General features: G+C 50.3%; 1 protein-coding gene across 2 annotated transcripts in view; it reads left to right on the forward strand.

Moving 5' to 3' along the window:
• The first annotated feature begins 265 nt into the window (after positions 1 to 265).
• The window catches only part of LOC137669658 (gamma-aminobutyric acid receptor subunit beta-4), a 73775-nt gene continuing 52421 nt past the window's right edge, over positions 266 to 21619 (forward strand). For both annotated transcript variants that reach the window (XM_068411874.1, XM_068411875.1), the window contains exons 1-2: positions 266 to 345; positions 4381 to 4469. In XM_068411874.1, coding sequence (XP_068267975.1) covers positions 266 to 345; positions 4381 to 4469 — 169 coding nt within the window. The remainder of the gene's footprint in view (positions 346 to 4380; positions 4470 to 21619) is intronic.

A 21619-nucleotide genomic window follows, 5' to 3' on the forward strand; every position in this document is an offset into this window, starting at 1 on the left:
GATGTCTCTTGTTGAGAGGATGCTGAAAGGAAGAAGAAACGAATTCTTTGACTGGCACTGAAGGAGGTGGGGGGGGGGGGGTATTTTTCCCCCACATTTTTAAAAGTTTTCTTCATTATTCTTTTTCTCTACGAAATCATTAACTGGGGAGGGGTTGGTTTCTTTTTTCCCTCCCCCCCTTTTTTTGGAGGGGGATTTCAGAAGATCCATCCTTCTTTCCCCTCCCCTCCCAAGATTTTTTTTTTCATCCTTCGCCTTTGTGGAAATGTGGACATTTCAGGCAGACAGATTGAGTGGAATTGTCTCTGCTTTAGCAGCTCTTTGTCTCGCCTGCTGTGCGCAAAGGTAAGGATTGCGATCCCAGGCTGCAGGGGCAGGGGGGCTGAGACAGGATGTGTTTGTTTTGTTGGGGCTTTTCTCCATCAATTGTATGTGGGAAAGGGGAGGGGGTTCTTTCCCCAAATTGCTTGCCCTGCTGCCTGCTGTTGTTATTTCCCAGCCCGTGTCATTTTAAGGGGAGGAGGGATGCTCATACATGAGATGTGGGGCAGGCTCTCTGCAGCCAGAGCCCACCTCGCAGCCCACTTACAGCGCGTGTCGTCCCCGTCCCTGTCCCCCTCCCCCGCCACGCAACCTGGGGGAAAATGGCAAAATGAAGCGTTTTTCTGGGGAACATGGTGCCCGTGGGAGCTGAGGGAGCGCATACGCACCCCGGCACAGGGCTGCCTTGGCCGTGCCCGGGTCTGCACACCCACGGCACACACGCAGCCACACTCGCGTCCGAGCGTGCTGTGCCTGTACTGAGGCTCTGCGGTGTCTGGGAGGCGATGCCTACGTCTGTGCCTCCACGCAGATTTATGGCACGCAACATAACCGTCTGTGGGTGCGATCCGTTCAGATACGTCCCTGCCTGTGTGCATTCATCCGCGCCCATTCGGGCGCACACACGTGTATCACAGTACACCTACAGCATGCTTTACCTGCTCTGTGTGGAGCCATGTAATTGTTTGCACTAACACCCCCCACGCTCGAGATGCAGCTATTCCTGGTGTATACCTTGAGCAGTCCGAGTGAGCCAAGGAACCAGAGGTGCAGGCACCCCTCCAGCCCGGACGAGGTGTACAGAACACATCTGTCTGCTCCGACACAGGTGTTTACCCACTGCCTTCACACACAGGAGTAGCGCTGCCTCCTCCTCCTCACCCTCCCTTCTCACACATGCGGGCAGGTGGGTTTGCACCTCTGTGCTCATGGCGTGCATGAAGTCTGCTGGGGAGGGAGCTGTGGTATGTCCTTGCTCAGCCACGCACGATGAGCAGTGCATTCCCGACGCACACATGCAGGTCCCTGCACGGGCTTGCAGATCTGTATATACAAAGGTTTATGTTCTCATAGTTATAAACATGCACATGCGCAGATTCATGCCCCCCTTACCCACACCATTCATGCATGGTTCCAATGTGCATGGACACATACACAGGCATGCTCAGAGTTGGTGTCCAAGCGAATGTGTAAAGAGCAATGCCCATATCAAAAGCTTTTGCTCAGATGTGTCTTTGCATGTGTGTTGATAGCTGCTTATGTCCAGGACTGATATTCACCTATAGTCTGCATGTATATCTGTGCACATCTTGGAGACAAAACACGCTCCCATGTGCACATGCCTTCAGCTACTCCTACACACCCCAGCCAGCAGCACGGTACACATGTATGTAGACGTTTGGCTCCAAGTGTATGTGTATATGCAAAGCACATGCACACCCACACAGAGGCAGGGACACAGTATTCAAAAATTCAGTTCACAGGCTGGGTGCACATGCTCCCTAAGCGGATTCAGACCCACATTTGCCAGGAATAGCACTTACATGCAGCTGTTCGCCCACAGCCGCACAAAAGCACAACTTGCCTGTTCTGTGGGAGAGATGTGGATTTTTGGATCAAAAGGAGCACTGAGAGGCAAGAGACCTTGGCTTTAATCATGATGCCAGTTTAGGCCCTCCCTGGCCTAACCTGTAGCTGATGAGAAGGAAAGAGCCCCTATATCCCTCTTCCCACTCTGCCCCTTTCTGCAGGGCCCCTGCCACACTGGTTACTGTTTCTGCCACAGTTTCCTTGCCTATATTATGGAGGTGACACTGCTTCCTGAGTTTATGATGTCTTGCGTGAAGCTAAGCAGAAGTGTCTAAACCCCTTTAGAAATACACAGTGTCTATATTATGAATATGGAAATCTATGAATATGGAAATCTATGTACCTAGGAATGGCTGTCTAGAGATGAACAAATGCTGGTGCACACTATCAGTCCACACCGAGCATATATACACACAAGCATGTTGCAAAACCTCACATACCTGCATAGAAATCCACAGGTGCCAGTGTGCCTTGCAAGCCTAGACACGGCGTTGTGGAAATGCCCACGTGTGCACACCACTCCGGCCTTCTGACAGTGACTAAAGCAATGCAATGAAGAGCTGTACCCCTCTGAAGTGCCTGCTCAGGAGCGCAGCTCAGACACTTCCCTCCTAGCACGAGTGCTGAACGGTTTGTCCACGCACCGAAGCTGGGCCCGGGAAGTGTGCTGTCTCACGTTTGCACATCCCTGTTCAGCTGAGAAATGCCTGCACATACACAGCCTGTACATCCAGAGCCTTAATGCATGCGCAGACTCCCCAGTGGCCCCACATACCTCCACCCACACCTATATGGAGACTCTGGGCACCTGGAAACCCAGCCTCAGGCACCTACAATGCCTGGTTCTGTGCTCCTGCATAAATTGCGTCCACAGCCCAGCATCTCATCATAACCCGATGGAGCAAGATCCTCACCCAGTCACCTCCACACAGACTTGGATGTAGTCACACACTTGCATACACACATTTGTGCGTGTTTCACAGCCATCCCCTTGAGCTCCAGCGCTTTCATGTGTTTGCATGTCTGTGTGCACAGGCAGGGAGTCCGTACACCCTCGGTACAGCCGGGAGAGCACGCAGGTCTGTTTGTGTGCGGACACACGGACGTGTCAGCACAAACCCTGGTGTCCAGAGAGGCACGGGGCTGGCTGGCAGAGGTAGTGCTATGGTGCAGCTTTCCAGCTTGGCTTAGATGGATGTGGGAGGCAGTGTTGACAGGGAGACATGCTGTTGTGGTGGGTGACTGCAAAGAGCAGCAGTTGGCAGCGGCAGGGTCTCTATTCTCATGCAAAGCAGGGGATGAGGGTGGCACAGAGGCTGGGTTTTCAGGCAGAAAACCTATATACCCAGCAGCACTGAATAGGTTCAGTATTTTTATCACCCTCTGCTTTCTGGTTTGCCACCTTCAGTTTTGCTTTGGCTCTTGGGCAGTTATTAGAGGGAGCTCCCTTCTTGCTGAAATGGCTGGAGGAACTGGATCAGTGTTAGGGGGGATGGCTGCGACCCTTGAGTGCAAGTCACAGGGTTGGGAGGGAAAGGAATGCTGCCCTGGCACAGAGAGCAAAAGATGGACTCCCCTGTCTCTATCTCTTGATTTGCGTTGCTAAGAAGTCACAGTGATGCTGAGTGACAGCAAATGAATTTTTACATGCCAATGATCAGCCGTATGTTGAGGCCATAAGACAAAAGGAGCGTTGTTTTTGTTTTTTCCTTTACTTCAATAATATGAAGAAATACCTGGATGCACTGAGACAGAGGTTGCACTGGGTTGTGTGACAGTGCAGAGCATCTGCTGCGGGGGGGGACTTGGGTAGTGGGGACCTCAGTGTGTGACGAGTCCGTGCTGTGTGGTGTGAGACTGGGAACAAGTGCCCAGCGTGGGAAGGGAGCGAGCCAGGCAAGAGAGAGGCTGCAGCTGCCCCATGCACGCCTTGGTGGAACATAATGGGTAATTTCTGCGTGTGTGTGTGTCTGTGCACCCAGCTGTGGGTAGGGCGCAGCAAGGTGCACCGAGTGTGCAGGTCTGTGGCTGGGGAGAGGGTGTGCGTGGTGAGCGGTGCCCACATTGAAGGGGGTACCAGCCCAGCAGAACCACTGGGATGCAGGAACGCACCAGGAGGGAACATGGGGTGATGGAGTTTGGAGCACGCAGGAGTCAGGGTGAGCCACAGAAGAGGAGCCAAAATACCTGCTGAGACTCCTGTGCTACCCCCAAGGATGACTTAGGACCCCTGGCAGCCCCGCGGGACTCATGCGAAGGCTGGGGGCCAAGAGCTGCACCAGGGACAGAAAATACAAGTGAAATAGGAAACTGGGAGACTCTGCCCATGGGTGGGGTGTCTGTAGCACACACAGGCGCTTTGGTGCTGTGGGGCATGAGGGATGCTCTGGCAGTGCTGGCCAGATGGGACCCTGTCCCGTGGGGCCGGTGGCACATGGGATGACGAGGACTCTCTCTTTTGTCTTTCAGCCCATCCACTGGGAATATTTCTGTGGTGAAAGAGATTGTGGACAAACTGCTGAAGGGCTATGACGTCCGCCTCAGGCCTGACTTTGGAGGTATGGTGATGGCAGGTTGTGGGGAGCAGAGCACTGGGGCCATCGCGTGTCTGTGCTGCCAGCTCAGCTGCGCGCCACATGCACTGACCTCGCAAAACGCTCCCACCTGACTTCTCCCCCTGCACTGTTTGCTAGCCCTCATCTCCTCCTTGCCTTCTCCCTCATGTTTCTTTCTTTCCTCCTGTTTTCCCTCCTCCTCTCACCAACTCCTCTCCTTCTGCCATAACCAATTTCTGCAGACAGCTGCGGGGTTGTCCGTGGTGTGATGTTTCTGGGGACATTTTGCTGGACACTCTGCTTTTCCTCTACTCTGAACTTCCCTCCATTGTGGACAACAGATCACCATCCTCCACTTCTGTTCCCAATGCCAGATTTTGTAGCTCTTTTCCCTGCAGAGGTTTGGGGTGCCCATTGGTAGGGCTGTCAGTCGGTCTGCCAGGCTGTCCCCTCAGCAACAGTATGGGATAAAATATTCCCTGGGGAGCTCGTGGCCTTGCTGCTTATTCAGTAGGAGATGTGAGGATCTGCAATTCTTCTCTCGTGTGCTGTGAGCAAAAAGAGGAATAGGAAGAGCCTTCTCTTTTTCGCCCTGGCAGAGATGAAACATGAAATAATCCTTGGGAACCGTCATATTCCAGGGTACAGTTGAGGTCCATTTGTTGGAGAGGAGAAGGCAGTAGAGAACCACAGCTGACCACATGGGGAAGGGGATTTGGAGGACTTCTGGCTTCAGCCTGCTGAGGTTGGCTGTTTTCAGTCTTTTCTGGGCAATGCTATTTCCTCCTCATGAAGAGAGGTGTGGGACTGAGGGACCTTCAGCCTGCAGAAGGACAGGAACCACATCAAGATGTCCTTCTCCAGATGACTGCTGGGAAGCAGATTCATGCTTGTGCACTCGAGGGGGAGAAGTGCCAGGGCCAAGTCCATAGTGATACAAGGGAGGAGTTTTACTCCAAAGGGCCTGATCCATAGTTCCTTGAAGCTGGGGATGAGGGAGCATCCCCACTGATTTCATCAGGTTTTGAAGTCACCTCAGTGTATTCCAGTTTCCCATGACCCCAAGAACGAGCCCGTCTCTCCCTGAAACCTCTAGTTTCCCTGCACCTCACCCAAATCTGCCTCCATCCGCTCACTGCCCCTTTCCCTTTGGCGGAGACTGCCTTCCCTCCCTGCGCTCACCAACCCCACCACCCTTGCCACCACGATCTCCCCCAGGGTGGAGCAGGGGCTTTCAGGCAGCAGCATCAAGCGCTCATGGAGGACTGTGGAGTGGGGGAGATGCTCATGCCTCCATAGTGCACAGGAGGCATCTGGGAAGTCACATCAGTGAAGTGGGGAACTCTTTGGGGAGGTTTGCAGTGCTCTGCAAGGAAGCAGTGGTTCCCTCTCTCCCTCCTCTCCTTTGAACATGGGATTTGATTTGAAGGCTCTGTCTGGGAAACAAAATGTTCCTATTAGCTGACCAGCCCCAGTCACAGGAATTGGTGCAGTCACATTTTGTGATGGGAAGAACTGTAGATATGACATAAAAACTGCAAGAAAACCATATTGTAAGCTGTTGAGATGATTAAGATACAGTAAAACGGTAGATGATGTGGCTCTGCGGAGGCACAGAGCAGAGGGGCACAGCAGGGAGCCATGGGGCTGGAGGTCCAGCAGCCCAGGTCTGTTTCACAGCCTGTGTGCTCTGATGCCAGGTCCCCAGGGCATCCAGCTTCCCCCCAGGACACGGACCACCCCTTCCTTCAGCCTGGGCATGGCAGCACGGGGCTCGGTGCAGGCAGTGCTGCTGACCCTGCCAGGTCTGTGCGGTGCACAGGCTGGGCTTGGCAGGCACTGCGTCCTTCCTGACTGTAAAATGGATGATTTTGGGCAACCATTGCATTTAATTTGATTTTACTTTGAATTCCCAAAGTACAAACTGCATTTTCTCAAGCAGAGAAATGGAGAGACGGCAGTAACCCTCTTTCCTGCACTCATTTCACTGTTGCCTTCCACCCTTTCTTGTCCTTCCCTCTGCTCGTGAGTGCAAAGTCCCGGCTGGCAGCACCAGTGATGGTGCCTTTGGTGCTCAGTGTGCTTGTGTGACCTAACTCTCAGTATGTCTGACCCCCTCACCCTGAGGATAAGCTTATCTGGACAAAATTTCCCCTGCAGCATGTACAGATGGGGGAAGGGTGGGCTGAGAGGTGAGTCTGAAAGCTGGAGATCATTAGCGTTACAAGCCCAGGGGGAAGGGGTGGAAGTTTTCATGCACCACTGCTGTCTCCAGAGCTCACCAGTTCTCTGAGATTTTGGGCCAGGTCTATTCCTAGGAGAAATCCAGTGGGATCATGTCAGGATGTGCCTAACCCTTTGTGGCTTCTAGTTCATCCACAGTCCTGCTGTGGAGAGGGCGTAGTTCCCCCCAATAAATTGTGTGCAGCTGGAAAAGGCAGTCTTTGGGCAAAGCCCTGGACACTGTGTGTATGCAGACCTGACATCTCAGGGACTCGTGGGACTGGACTGAACCCCAGTCCCAGCACCCTGAAGACTGGGCTGTTCTCCAGGACGCTGCCCCGCAGCCCCCCTCGAGCTCCAGTTGGACCGTCCTGCTACCTCTCAGCTGCCTTCCAGCTGGGCAAGATGGGTGTAAGCCACCTCTGCTGGGAAGGGCGATCATTCTTTACCCGCTTGTGCTCTTGCCCTGGGAAGACCAGTTAGGGTGAGTTGTGAATGGCCAAGACAGCATCTTGGGGGGGTGGCAGGTCCTGCTCAGAGCTGTCTGCCCCAGAGGAACAGCATGGGGCTGTCTTGGGGCTGGCCCAGCAGTGACTGAGGGGTCTGGCTGGACATGCAGCTGCCTGCAGGAGGAGTGGACAAGACTGGAGTAAAGCAGCTACTGCTCAGTTTCCTGTGAGCCAGGCTGAGCTTCTCCAGAGAGCACCTCTACCAGCCAGAGCCCTCAGCCCTCTGCAGCTCAAGAATGAGGGCACTGGGGGCAGGAAGATCAGAGCAGCCAGTGCTGGGCACCCCAGAGGTGCAGGCAAAGAAAGGTCCTTACCAGCCAGATTCCCATGTGAGAAATGCAACCCACAAAAGTGATAAACCAGGCTGCCCTCCCCTCCTCCCTTCTCTGCTCTTTCCCTACTTGCTTTCCCCATCTCTTCCTGCTACAGGAGCGTTATTTCCTTCTTGCCATCCTTCCCCCACATCAGTGCCTGGTGGCAATCACCCCTGCACTGTCCCCCACCTGCTCAGCTCTGCGGGCAGGGTACCACCTCTGCACCCTGGGGTGCCTCCTCCACACACTTACCATTGCTGCCCGCAGAGCAGGAGGGAGCTGGGGACCTTTGGGTGTAGAGGCACTGGAAGAGCCTGTTCCCATGTACCGTTTGTGCTCCTTGCCATGGTGAGGCAGATCTTGCACTTCTCAACCTTTCTGAGTGAGCCAGTGCTTCCACAGCACAGCAGCCCCAGGCTGCCCTTCCTTGTCCCAGCTCCCCCAGTGTCCCCGGGATGTGGTGCTTCAGTGGCTGCAAATGCAACTCACAGCTCCCCAGTCCTCTTTTTTGAGAGAAAAAGAGAACTCCAACTAATGCCAGAAGGAGGACAGGCCTGCTGGGGATTGCAGTTCACTTTTTAATTTTGAGATGCCTCGTTAGCTCTGGGCCGAGCTGAGTGGCTGAGAAGCGTCAGCCACTCGCTCTCCTCCCCTCTCCCCCACCCCCTTGGAAACCCATTAGGCCGATGAGCGGGTCGGCTCTCAGGGGTGGTGCTGTGGCAATGAGAGTGACGTGCTCATCTGGGGAGCTGGGCTGAATGGGCGGACATGTGGGAGAAAGGGAGAAAGTTGGAGCCATGTAGCGGTGATAGAAAAATCTGGGAGCACCTCCTCCAGAAAGCTGTCCCGGTTCAGAGGGGGCAGCCCAAGGGGGTCAGGCACCAGGTGAGGTGGAATGGAGGGGGTGGCGTTGAAGGGGATGCTGTGGGGCCAGCAGGTACATCAGTCTTTGGGACACAGATGATAAACTTGTCCTCGGGATCCCTGGACAGTCCCCTCTTACTTCTCAGCCACTGTTCCCCAAGCCCTGGAGTAGCACACCATGTTGGGGAAATGTGGAACACACCATGTTGGGGAGATGTGGGACACACCACGTTGGGGAGACGTGGGACACACCATGTTGGGGAGATGTGGGACACACCACGTTGGGGAGACGTGGGACATACCATGTTGGGAGATGTGGGACAGTGGCAGGGTGGGACATGTAGGGACCACAAAGCCCAGTTTTCATGGGCTGAGCAAGGAGGTAGCCTGGGGCTGAAAGGGCAGGGGGTCATTGCAAAGCAGGTCTAAGGGGTTTGGTCAGGATTGTGATGGGGATCTGGAACAGCCTTGGAGGAGGGATTTGAAAGGTAGGAGGAAGATCCAGCCAGGGCTCATGGTCTGCTGAAGAGGGCGATCTCTGTCCTGGTACTGCAAGATCGGCAATGATGCAGAGCAAGGTCTTTTGGCAGGGTGTGTGGGGGAGTGCTCTCAACTCTGGGGGGTGCAAGGCAGCGTATCTCACAGGAAGATCAAAAGGCAGGTGGGTGTCAGCCAGCTGGCCCTGGCCTGGGGGGATGGACAGTGTGGGGGGCAATGTTCGGCAGGTGTGTTGCAAGCCAGACGACAGTAAGGCAAGCAGGATGCTCGTGATTTAGGACTGGATGAGTAGGGGATGCTGCAGATCAAGTCTAGGAAGCATTGCAGAGCCACGAGTTGGGGAGAGAGGGAGCTTTCAGAGCAGCACCCTGGTTCTTGTAAGTGCTCTTAGGCACTCACTTTCAGAAGCATTAGTTCCATAGGAGAAAATAAAAAGAAAGCAAACGAAGACTGTATTGCCCCAGGGTAGAGAAGGCAATGAAGGAGTGGCAGGAGGATCCCACTTGCGCTCAGTGACTCAGCTGCTCTCTGTTGGTGCAACATTTCCAGCCCAAAAGTTTGCAAGAGTTCCAAGTAGGTGGCTCTGCTTCCCAAGAGCGGATGGAAAGGGGACCCTATATGGTTTCCCAGCATCACTTACGGATCTTGTTAGCCAAACACAAGGTGAGAGCATTCTCTGCTCCTTGCCCCGAATCCACCTAGAGTGCAGGGTTCCTAGTGTTTCTCCTGGGTGGTGCGCACAATGTCTCAAAATGCCTGGTGAAAAGGGAATGACTGGGAAGCCCTCAGTATTACACAGTAAATCCTGTGTTTTTATGCCTATGGGTCCAGCAGCCTCCCCTGCCACATTTTTAATTCAAATATCCCTAAGGAGAATTAGCGCTTCGGGGGTCTTGGATATAAATGAGTCTGTGTCCTGCTCCTCATCTGCTCCACGGCATGGACCTGACTTCCCAGCTCTTGTCACCCTCACCCAGTCTCACCTCTCTCCTCTGACAGCCAACACCCTCCTTAGCTGCAGCATCTTGGCCTCCCTCCTTTCTCTCCCCTGCCCCTCCTGCCATCACACCTGCACCGTCTCGGGGACCCAGCCCGCCCCCATGTCCTGCTTCTTCCCCAGTGTTTCTTCTTCAAAAGCCACTCCAAATTCAGTGGACCTGGGGATGAAATCCTCAGCCCTTCACTGCATAACAGCGTCACTTGAAACCCAGAATTGTAAAAATAAATGATTGCTGATGCATAAAGTGTTGCAGTGAAGCATCGTCAGTAGTTCAGGGCTCCAAAACTGGCAGGGCTGGCAGGCTGAGCGGCTGCATTGGCTGGCATGAATGCGGCAGGAGGCAGAGGGGGGCCCCTGCCCTGGCCCACCAGCCCTGTGTGGCTGGGAAACAGCTGCTCTTAGTGGTTCTGTACTGGAAGGAATGGGAATTTGGTTTCTTACATAGTCAAGGCTGGTGGTATTGCACGTTGTTAAGGCTCACTGAAAATGTCCCTGTTTTCCACTGCGTAATAAGGTTCAGCCACAGTGGTTGTGTTTTTTCCACACAGCTAGCTTGCTTTGACTTTTTGAAGAGGAGAGGGGAAATTTTAGGCAAAATGATTCAGAAATTTCTGAGAAGAAGCTGAGACATGTACGTGCTGGGTTTTTTTCCTCTCCTAAAACGTTGAGGGGTGAAACTGGCAGCACCTCCAGCAGGGCTGGCCCAGATGCGTGTGTAGCAGGCGGGTGCCTGGGGCTGCCAGTGACCCGGCTGGCACAAGTGCCATGGCCCTGCCACATCTGCTGCCTGTGCAGCATCCCAGAGCGGTGGTGCTGGTCCAGGAGGGCCAGGCTGTGGGGTTGGGAAGGGGGCAACCTGGCAGTGTGGCGGGTGCTGGTCCTGGGCTGCCTGTCCCGGGGCAGTAGGAGCTGCAAACCTGCCTTTCTAGGGCTTAGCCCTCAGCTCTCCAGCTCTCTTTCTCTCCACTTCTGTGGCAAAAATGTTTACATCTCAGAGCAGCCAGATTCAATCTTCCCTACGCTTCTGAGATGCCTCGAGCCAACTCTTTTGCACGCTTTGGGGTGGAGAATTGAGGCTTAGCAGGAAGGCACTCCATCTGCCAGGGCCGTCTCCTTCACTGTCCGCATGAGAAATTGCCCAAAGCTGGACACAGGGTTAACCTGAAATGCTGCACTTCACAGAGCCTTACTACAGCAGGAAGTATCACCCTTCCTTCCCTATACCCTGGCAGGGCAGAGGAGCAGTTCTGGATTTGAAAGCAGAGGGGTGAATATGGATCAGATTGGGGAAAGGAGTGAATTGAGGAAGGAGAGGCAGGAGCTGCCTGGAGAAGTCTGCAAACCCCAATGTCAGCCAGGGCCAAAGAAAAGGTGGATATGCACCAGGGCTGCCAGTAGTCCCACTTTCCTTCCTGAGAAAAGGGTGTTAAGAAAAGGATGTTCTTGGTCAGTAAAACTGGCTGCAGCTGTGCAGCCCTCACTTCCTCCTCCGTTTACACGACTTCTGGCTCCAGACCATGGGTCACACCCTCTCTAGGGCTAATGCAGAAGGAAGATGACAACCTCCTGCTGTTGTGTCTTACTTCATTAACTGAAGTGGCAGGAAATGAAAGGATCCAGTCCTTCTTGGGACATATGTGGATGTTAACACATTGCCACATGATGGATTTTCTATTTTTTTCACTTTGCTCTTTTTATAGGAAATTCATGCTGTGAAAATGACTTTGAGGCTGTAAAGTCAGACACTCGGGACTTCAGAAAGGCCAGAATTGGGGTTTCTCCCTGGATCTGTATTTAGTCCGCTTGTGAGGGTGCATCAGCAAGCAAGGTCCAATAGCTGCTTCCTCCTGAACGTGTCTACAGTGCACACAAAAGATGTAATTTACACATGGAGCTGATCTTTCTTGTTCCTTTCATTCAAGAGGGGGCCAGGTTGGGAGCATGACAGTGGGGACTAGCTGAGGTGGTCACGACAAGTGATTAGGGCAGGTTGAGGCAGACTGGAGTGAGATGCATGTCTGATACAAAGCCTGGGACTGAGCAGGCAAAGACCATCTTGGACTCACGCTTTCTTGACTGTTCTGTATTCAGACCTGCTCACAACAGAGAATTAGTTGTTTTTATAATTGTCAAGCACACTAGTACAGCATGAACATGTTCACACCTCCCCTCCAAGGACTCAAAGGTATCCCCTGGTGTGGGGTGCCCAGCCAAACCACCAGATTTTCCAGAATACTTAGCAGCATTGTAGCCAGCACACTGCGTGTTTGAAGCACAGCTCCTATCGATTTCAGCCACAGTTGTGAGTGCTCTGCCCCAGTGCCCCAAGAGACAGACATGCAGAGTTCACGAAAACCTGTGAGGCTTAGGTGACTTGCGTAGGAAGGAGCACGTAGGAACCCCTGTGACACATCCAGTCCTGGAGAACAGGACTCAGCTACATAAACATCTTCTTTCCTTTCCCGAAGGTCTCCCTCTCACTCACTGCATGGCTATCAGCTTCTTCAGCAAATCAGGCAGGGACCCCACTGTCAGTGCTATCATCCTGTGTATAATCCTGCGTCATCCACAGAGCAAATCCATCCTCTATCAAACAAGGAAAAGGAATGAACAAGGATCCTGTGGACTGTTTAATTAATAGCTGGCTCCATAACATTCATTCAGCAGTGGGCATCCTTCCACCTAACTTTCATCCATTTTGTTTTCTCATGCATTTTTTTTGAGTACAATAATATTTTAGAATATTACACCAGTCCCTTCCTCCAGTGTGACAGAGCTTGCGAACTTCATGCTGCATGTTGAACATATTTGTGCTTTCATCTGTGGCCCCACAAGATCCTTATTACCCTCCTTCAGAGACAGGAATCTCTGAGACGGAGTGGTGGAGGGAGTTTTGGGTGTTGTGATGAAGACAGCAATGAAGACGTGTTCCCTCGAGTCTCAGCCCAGAGTCAAATTGGACTTGGGTTTCTGAGCAATCTGTGTGCTTGCCCTAGAGCTGTGCTTGGTGGTACCAAGCATTGTTTTCTGGGTTTGGTATCCAGTGGAGGACACAAAATCTTGCTGTCATCCATTAAGCCAGTATACTTTCACAGGAACTGGAGGAGGTGTTGGTTCTCATGTGTGTGTCAAAGCCCATGTCAGATAACTGCATCCGGTTGCCCTCTTCCTTCCTTTTCACCCTTGGCTGGTGCAGTGTTTTCCTGCAGCTCCCCTCGGCCCCTGGCACAGCCTCTTTCCAGCGCTGTTGGAGCTAGCCCACGGTAGTGCACTGTGGCTAGCGAGGGGCTCTGAGATATCTCTCTAAAAGAAAGATGTCATCATCATTTTAACAAAGCATTTATTCTATGAATTTTGCCTCTTAGTCATAGATTTTTTGTGACTGAATACAATGCCTTCAAGTTATTGATTAGTAGAATAATTCCAATACTTCTTTATTAATGAACTAACTAAAAGCAGATTGTTGTTTAAAGCCAGTCTGGAGGATGTTTGCCACCTCACTTGGACCCATCTTCCTCCTTGACTAACATCTACATAACACTCACCATTTCTGAGATTATTCCTGCTGGTAAACTTGCCTTCGAGGGACTGCCACTGAAAGCAAAATGTGAAAAGAGTGTAAAACCCATTAGTACAAGTCCTTTTGATTACTCAAAATACATTCCCACAGCCCTAGAGCTGTTCATCAGAGCAGCTTTACATATCTGCATTGTTCATTTCCTAAGAAAGACCCCTAATATCCCAGTTAGGCAGAAAAATGTTTTTAACCCACAGAGCACAAAATATAAAAGCCAAGGAATATGCTGTACTTTTACTGCTACATGAAAGACAGACTGTGTGTGCATGTCACTTTTCTCACCTATGTCTGGTTCAAAGGAAAAAAGTTGGAGGCTACTGAAGTGTCAGGCTGAGCTGATATAAGATGGTTCTTCAGCGGTAGTGACAGCATTTGGTGCGGAAGTCTGTAAGATCCATTCTTGCGGATAGCCCTTGGTGGGGTTTGTTAAGTGTCTATTTATATCTTGATATTTCATGTGAAATATCATGCACTTGTTAGAACAGGACTAGAAACATGGACAAGACAAATTATGTGCTCAATTATGACATAAAGCCCGTTAAAGGAATTCACGTCACATATGTGAGAAAGAAATGTTGGACAGTGGAGCCCTATAGCGTGAACAGCTCAGTCAAACAAACAGATATTCTGGAGACCCAGTGATTGATCCTGTTGCCATTAAATGAAAAGAAACAGAACTCTTCTCAGTCAGCCCTTCCTCCCAGGCTGTAGGAGCAGGGTATGAACTTCAGGCTGGTTTGGGGAACCCCGATCGTGCAGTTCCTATAGGCTATTCTTCTGGTTTTGGCATTTATCCTTGGTTCCGTGTCAGAGCTAAAAACTCATTTTCTTCTCTGATCTTTGCCCCCTCCCCTTTCTATTTCTCCTGCTCTTTGCAGTCCTGCATGAATAGTGCTGTTAAGTAATTGTGCACTTATAGATGCCTGTGCTTGTGACAGACGTGAGCCTCGGCCAAACCTACCATGGCTTGAATTTCCCTTCCCAGACCTCAGGACCTCTTAGTTTAAGTCTGGGATGTCTCTGAGTACAGTTATAGTTGGAAAAGAGCCTCTGTAAAAATTACATCTTGTTGTTACACATTTATTCTCCCTCAGTGGTTTCCATGTCAAATTTGCTCAGTTTACCAGTCAAAACAAGATATTTCTACCTGCCAGCTCTGCCAGCTCAGCCTGGGCTCTGGAAATCAAGCTGTGCTCTCTCTGCTCTGGACATCACACCAGCCAAAAAGGATTCTTGAATCAGGGCTGAGCTGGATGTTATTTTGATTATGCACGAATATAATTTGTTCTCAGGTAGTATTACAGGCTCTGTGTGACAGATAGCAGCAAGGCTCCTGTGCTGTACAAACACTGACTAACGAATCTTCCCCACTACCTGCGGGATGATGGGCCACTGTGAGGTCCATTTTCCATCTAGGGGACACCAAGAAGGGGCAGCTTGTTGGGGATGACACAGAAAACCCATGGCAATGCAAGGAATAGCACTGGGAAGTTCTGCTTCCTGCTATTGCTCTTTATTCATGAGAACAGACTCGAGTACCTTCAGTGCTCCGGTCCACTGCTTGGTCGCCAAACTGTGACATTTCCTTTGACTGCGGTAGCCTATGAAATCCCCAAAGGGAACAGGCAGGTGGGCCCACTTCTTACTGCGGAGAAATGGAAGGGGTATAGCCATAGGAAAGGCTCTCGCATACAATGGGCATTAATTTTGTTCACAAATAGTTCCCCTTCTGGTGGATGGAGAAGGAGGGCATTTCCCACCCTCCTTCTCAGAAAAACTAAATTTTGAAAATTTGGTCATTGGCTGAATATTTCAAAAAATTATACGTGGCAGGTAATATATTCACTGTGTGTGATCATGTCATATAGTAGAAAAAGTGGGAAGGGTGTCCTGGCTATTGCACTAGTTCCAACCTTCACTCTTCTTGTGCCTCTGTGATGAATCTCACCACGGGCTGTCAGCAAGAAGGGACACCAGAGGCTTCCCTGTTCCAGTGTGAGACTTCATTCTCTGAGCCCGCAGGATCATTTCAGCCACTAAAAGCCATGGTAGGCTTTTATCTACTATGCAGACCAACCCCTACCAAGAGCAATGACCCAGAAGTAGTATGCTTTACTTGGTTCCTATGACAGTTCATCATCCTGCGCTTGCATTTGGGACCAAGTCAGCCGAGAAGTGAGAACACCAAACTGCTTCTTCCTCGTCCGTAGGGCATAACGGCAGTTGAGCCACAGAACCAGGTCGGGTTTTCTGATCAGGAGATCTTTCCAAACACATCTTCTCAGCTACCAGGCATCTCCCTGGTGTTCTTGCTCTTCTCTTACACATTGGCCACAGCAAGACAATCCACCTGCAGGTGGATTCTTTAAGGATCTTTGTGTTAGTGAGACCTCAGCAGATGACTCCTCCAGATTGGGGGAAATTGTGCCATGGGAAAGGCCAGGTTCAGGGGCCGCACCAAGCAGTTCAACAGGGAATGCATAAACAAGGGGGCTCCCCGTTGCAAGTGACAAAGCTCTGTGTGTAACACCAGAGGCTGTCACACCAGGAGAGGAGGCCACCCAAGTTACGGCTGGGAGCTTACTGGTGAGACACTGTCACTTGAAGAAGGAAACCCTCTCCAGCTGGGGAGAAGGTCTGCAGGAAAGCCCAGTCTGCTGGCCTCTGGGGAAGGGTCTCAGCTTGGTAGGAAATTTTTGGAAGTGAGGGAGAGGGTAGGCTATGAGCTGATTTTTAATTCTTATCCTCCTTTCATAACAAAAATAGAACATTCATCACAAGTTCCCCTACATGTTTTTCTTCCCTGTTGCACACTAGCTCCTTGCTAGTATTTGAAGCTAGAGAAAAAAAATTGATGAGTATTCAAGTTAATAATGCGTGATTATTATGTTGATGAATTGCTGGAGATGAATATATATGTAAAAACTCTGCAAGATTCTCTCATCCGTGCATCCTGAGTAAAAGCAATTATTTTGGTGAACAAATGGCAGTTAGTTCTATCTCTTAATATGAGGTGCTAGGGTAAAAGGTAACCTGGTAACCTTTGTCCCGCTGAATTTCCAGGACACTTTTGCAAATCGATCATTACTGAAATGTTGGAAACTCCAGCGCAGGGGTCAGTCTTTCAAAAGTGATCAACTTACAAACTTGAATTCTTCTTCCTACAAAACTCTTGCAATTCTCAGTCATCACTGAATTTTGTAAGATTTTCTCTGTCTTGAGACTGGAGAAAAAGCAAAACAACCTGAACAAGGCACATCCAAGAGACTCAGAAACTGGGAGATGAAAACATATAATCCCATGTATAACATTTGGAAAGGAGGAGGCTTGTTTGTGTATGTGCTTTGCTTCTCATGATTTCTAACTCAGACTCATGATTTTAATGTGAATGTCATGATATTTTCAGGCCTGACTCACTCCTTTTTTTCAATACTTGCACTGTAAATTGTCCTGACTGTCACTGAGCATAAGCCTTGAGCACTGTGCAACCCCAAAGCTCTGCCTCCGAGCTGAGCGAAAGGGCCGTGTGCCCTTCGTAGGGTAAGGAAAGGACCGGATGCGCGGTATGGGGAGGTGGTGGTGGGAGACATCTGAAGTCAGCATTAACAAAAGCCCTAATAGCAGGCTCTGTCGGGAGGCATAAGGTGGGCACCAGGAAAGGGCTGTATCTCCACAAAGGGCTTGACAGAGGTAACAAGAAAGGAATGACCTTCTCTCCCTTGGACACCCCAGCCACGGACTTTGCCCTGTATTGGGGGATGAAGGACCATGTCCAGCAGCATCAAAAAACCATCTCATGGAGATATGGCAAGGGGGCCACAGCAGGACTTTCCCCTACTGCTTCAGGAAGTCCCAGCCTTGATTTCTCTATTTGTGCAAGTTTGGCATGTCCTGACCTGGCCGTCTTGTTTCTTTTCTTTTTTCCCCGCGTGCTGCATGTGTCCGACTGGATTCAATCCAGGAGGTGGATGCTGTGGTATCCTTTAAAGACAAGAGTCTGTAAACAGTGATGAGGAGGTGTGAGTAACTCATTAAAAATTGAAAACGGGGAAAAAAAGGAAAACACCTTCTTGTTGTCACTTTGATAAAAATGACAAGTTCAGATACTTTGTTGTTGTTACAAATACTTCCAAGACGGAGTAATGGTTTTGATATGAACGAAGAAGCTTGTGTTAACCCATTTGAATTAATTTGGTTCAGCTCATTTTCAGCTAAGGGGATTAGATGGCTCAGGATCTGGTAATGTGTGAGAGTGTTTTCCCAGACAGGTCACATACTAAAGTACAGGCCAGGTATGCAGTTGTTTGGGGGAACTATTTCCAGTGCACGTAAGAGAGAGGCTCCTCCATGTAGTAGATATTTATTGGTAATGTTCTCGAAAAGCCCACCACTCAAAAGGTGGGTCAGGACCTTTGTGCCCTGAGTGAGTAGATGAGAAGTGAGACAGGCTGATGGGCAATATGGGAGAAATTTTCACAGCTGCCAGCTGGTATGCATGAAAAATTGCTAAATGGCCTCACCTGTGTCCACTCTGGCAGCCCCCACCTGAGGTGGGTGGAGGGTCCTGTGGAGGGATGGAGCTGAGTGGTTGAATCTTGTGTCAGTTCCCAGCAAGTGCTGGGATGGGATGAGGTGGGATGGCACATATAGCACCGCCCCTGCAACTGAGAGCTGTTTTGCTGTGGGTAGGAGGATGGTGCTGTAGTTTACCTAGGTAGTTTGCTGTCCTCCTCCCTCCTGGGTTTCTGCAAGGAGTGTCACAGTGCTGTTGGGGTCCTGGCACTAGGGGTTCATCCCTAATCCTGCCTAAAAATATGTGTGTGTTTGTGGACTTTGTAGCACTGGAGCTTGTGCAGGAATCTAGCATTTTGTGTTGTGAAGAGTGTTTTGCAGGCTGTGAGGGAGCCCTGGGAGTGGATCTGCTTTGAGGCTAACCTGGTGAGCTGGAGATGAGCAGGAGGAGATGGCTGCCTGTGCTGAGGCTTGTGGTGAGTCTGCTCTGGTGGAAAGCTGTAGGGATGTAATTAAATACTCTGCTCCCTTTTGCACATTTACTTATGAGGTTCAAAAAACTCAGTGTTTCTGTGCAGTTCTTTCTGAAGATCTGCCACGTCCTGTGTGCCTTAAAAAGCAGGGTAATAGGCAGTTGGCTAGGAAATGAGGAGCAGCAGGGTGCCAAAGGCTTCTGAGCCTGCATGAGCTGGGAGGGAGGTGGTTCTGGGAGCAGGAGGGTGTTGATGGCTCTGGGAGTGCAGACAAGTGTCCAGGCTGACTGTGAGGTGATGGAGCAAATGTGAGCTCTGAGGGCCTGAGTAAAATCAAAAGGGCTGGACTCTTCTGGAGTCCCCCACAGCTTCACAGGCAGGCAGAGCTGTGCCCCACGGCTGCACTGGCAGGGCCCACAGGGAAGATGTACTTGCCTGCCAGGATCCTGACAGAGGTAGAAGGGAAGTTATCTCAGGTGGAGAAATGTGAGGGTGGCTGATCAGTGTGAGTCTGATGCTTCATGTTGCTGCTGGGTAAAAAATGCCTGGCTTGTGTTGATCTGCTGTCAGTCTACAATATATGCTTGCTTGTGAAGCCCTGTTGCCCTCCTACTACTCCTCTTGATGGAGAGTAAGAGCTGAAGGGATCTGGGATGCTCTGTGCCTCTGCTTTTCCCAGGGTTAGCTCAGTGTAACCACAAGGAAATGCAATGCTTCACAGAAGTGCCCTGCTCTGCATGGAGGAATGTAAAAGAAAACACAAAGTGTGTGGCCTGAAGACTGCAAAGGGAGATATGTCCCTGGAAGGGCAGGGCAGGTGACCAACTCTTGCTCTAGCAGCACAGTGCACCAGGAGGTCAGGGCATTGCCTTCATCTCCTGATGGTCTGATCTTAATCCGCCTTCTGCAACTACCCTGTTCTGACAAAGAAACCGATGGCTCTGGCAGCTCTGCAAAGTAAACTGGCTGAGTGTTGCCTACTTCAAGGGATGGATGGTAGTAGGGAATTGGTATTCCTGGTAAAATAACTCTTAAAGAGTTGATTGTTTAGGACCCACTGGTGGTGCTAGGTTGATAATGATCAGGTGTGATAAGGTGATGGAGTTGTGTATGAGCTAACCCAAGGCGCTGCTGGGAGGGCAGCTGGGCTGGGCTGGAGCAGGGAGCTGTACCCAATTACATGCACCATCCTGCACTGATTCAGATCTTGCTGGAGTGGAGACCCACATGCCTGGACTTTGGTGTTGAATATGGAGAAGAGCGCAATCCTCAAGTTACACCAGGGGAGGTTCAGGCTGGATCTTAGGGAGAATTTCTTTGCTGAAAGAGTCTTTAGGCATTGGAACAGGCTGCCCAGGGAGGTGGTGGAGTCACCATCCCTGGAGATGTTCAAAAAATGTCTAGATGTGGTGCTTCAGGGCATGGTGGCATTAGGTTGATGGTTGGACTTGATCTTTTAGGTCTTTTCCAACCTTAACAATTCTGTGATTCTATGTCTGTAAATGAGAGCAAATACGCAGTTTGACAAACCTGGGAACTTATTTTCCCTTCACTTTGCTGTAACCTTAACGAGGGTGCATCACCCAGGCAAGAGATATGCATATGGAAGGCTTTGGAAGACTATCTTCATCACTGAGGATGAAACAGCTTTAAAAATCTGTCTCCTGAATATTGACCTAGGCCTACACCAAGAACAGATGATATTCTGAGCAGTCAGTGATTTTTCTTAATGCTGATAGTCTTGTGTGTGTGTACAGGTGCTTTGCTGAACTGGGTCCACAAGCAGTGCAGATGCTGTAAGGGTTAGTGTCTACTCTCTTGTTCTATTTTTTGAGCCTGTACATTTGAGACCTTGTTTTTATTCAGCTTGGGTAGCTGTCTACCAGCATCTTTTAAAATCAACCTTGATTTAGCTTCCTCTGTAATCCTTCAATACCTCTGGGACAACCTTTACGCTGTTTTTGCAGCCAGTTGATTGTTCTCTCACTTCCAAATTTCCATGGGATATTTGCAATATCCCACTCTAATACCTACTAATCCATTAAAAATACCCATGAGGTAGATTAGGTAATCCACTGTGCCTCACTGACTGTGCTCCTTAGCTCTCTACTTCCCCTAGAACAGTCACAGAGCAAGTGCTACATCTGCATGGAGAAAGCATTGTTCCTCCAAAAGGATCCCTCAGCACTGACTCACAAGCAGGCCCAGCTTGCTTGAGAAAATCCTCTTTATCTGTTCAGATCTACAGGGACAGCTTCATTTGACAACATGCTGGAAATGTCGCTGCCATTATCGTGGTTAACCTGTGTGTTTGCAAAGAGCATCACAGGATAGCAGTACTTGAGTGGTCAGTTCTGCCAGCTCTGCAAGTGCTGTGTTTCTTGATTCCTTGCTGAAGAATTGGCCTCATTGCTTGCTTGGAGGAAAGGCTGTCTCTTACTGAAGTTCTTGATTTGTTCAGTGTTTGGATATTCCAAAGGTCTGCTCAAGAGCTGTGCTATGGTTGTATGCTCCATTAGATGTTCCATCAAACCTGTGTGCTGTCCTTGATATCACAGTCTTGGTGGGAGCTTGCTCTAACTTTTCATTTCTCTTGGGAAGTCCCTAGTATTCCCCCTTCTTAAATGAATAGTGTAAACTCAGTCCTCTGACTGGATGAGGTGAAAAGCCAGCCTGCCAGGAGAGCAGGATGGTACAGGCTGGAAATCCTCATTAGCCTCCTTGCACAGGGTATTGCTGTGTCCAGTCTGATGTGGATGGATGGGAAGATTAGCAAGGTTAGTCACAATCTTGTTCTGTGCACAGGCTCAGCGGCTTAAAAAGTGCCAAGCACTCCCTAAAGAAATATGGCAAAATGCAGAAAACCTGTCAGGCAGAAGAAACTGTTTTCTGCCAGACCTACTTGGAGACTAGCTGCAATCTCCATGAGAATTAGTGGTGGTAGATAACTCTCGAGCCCCTGCAGAACAATGAATCCATGGAGGAATAGCAGGCATTGACAGCCCCAGATATTCTGGAGACCAGGGCCCTGTCTTTCAAGTCCAAAATACCATGCTTGCTTCATGTGGATGAGATTCCTCAGCAGCAGCAAGTCCCTCATGCTCCCTGTTCCCTCATAGACAAGAAGGCAATGTCATATTTGCTGACTTGCCATGAAACCATCTCTTTCTGGTAATGTGCAAC

The sequence above is a fragment of the Nyctibius grandis genome, chromosome 13, assembly GCF_013368605.1.
Source record: "Nyctibius grandis isolate bNycGra1 chromosome 13, bNycGra1.pri, whole genome shotgun sequence".
In the NCBI taxonomy this organism is placed as follows: domain Eukaryota; kingdom Metazoa; phylum Chordata; class Aves; order Nyctibiiformes; family Nyctibiidae; genus Nyctibius; species Nyctibius grandis.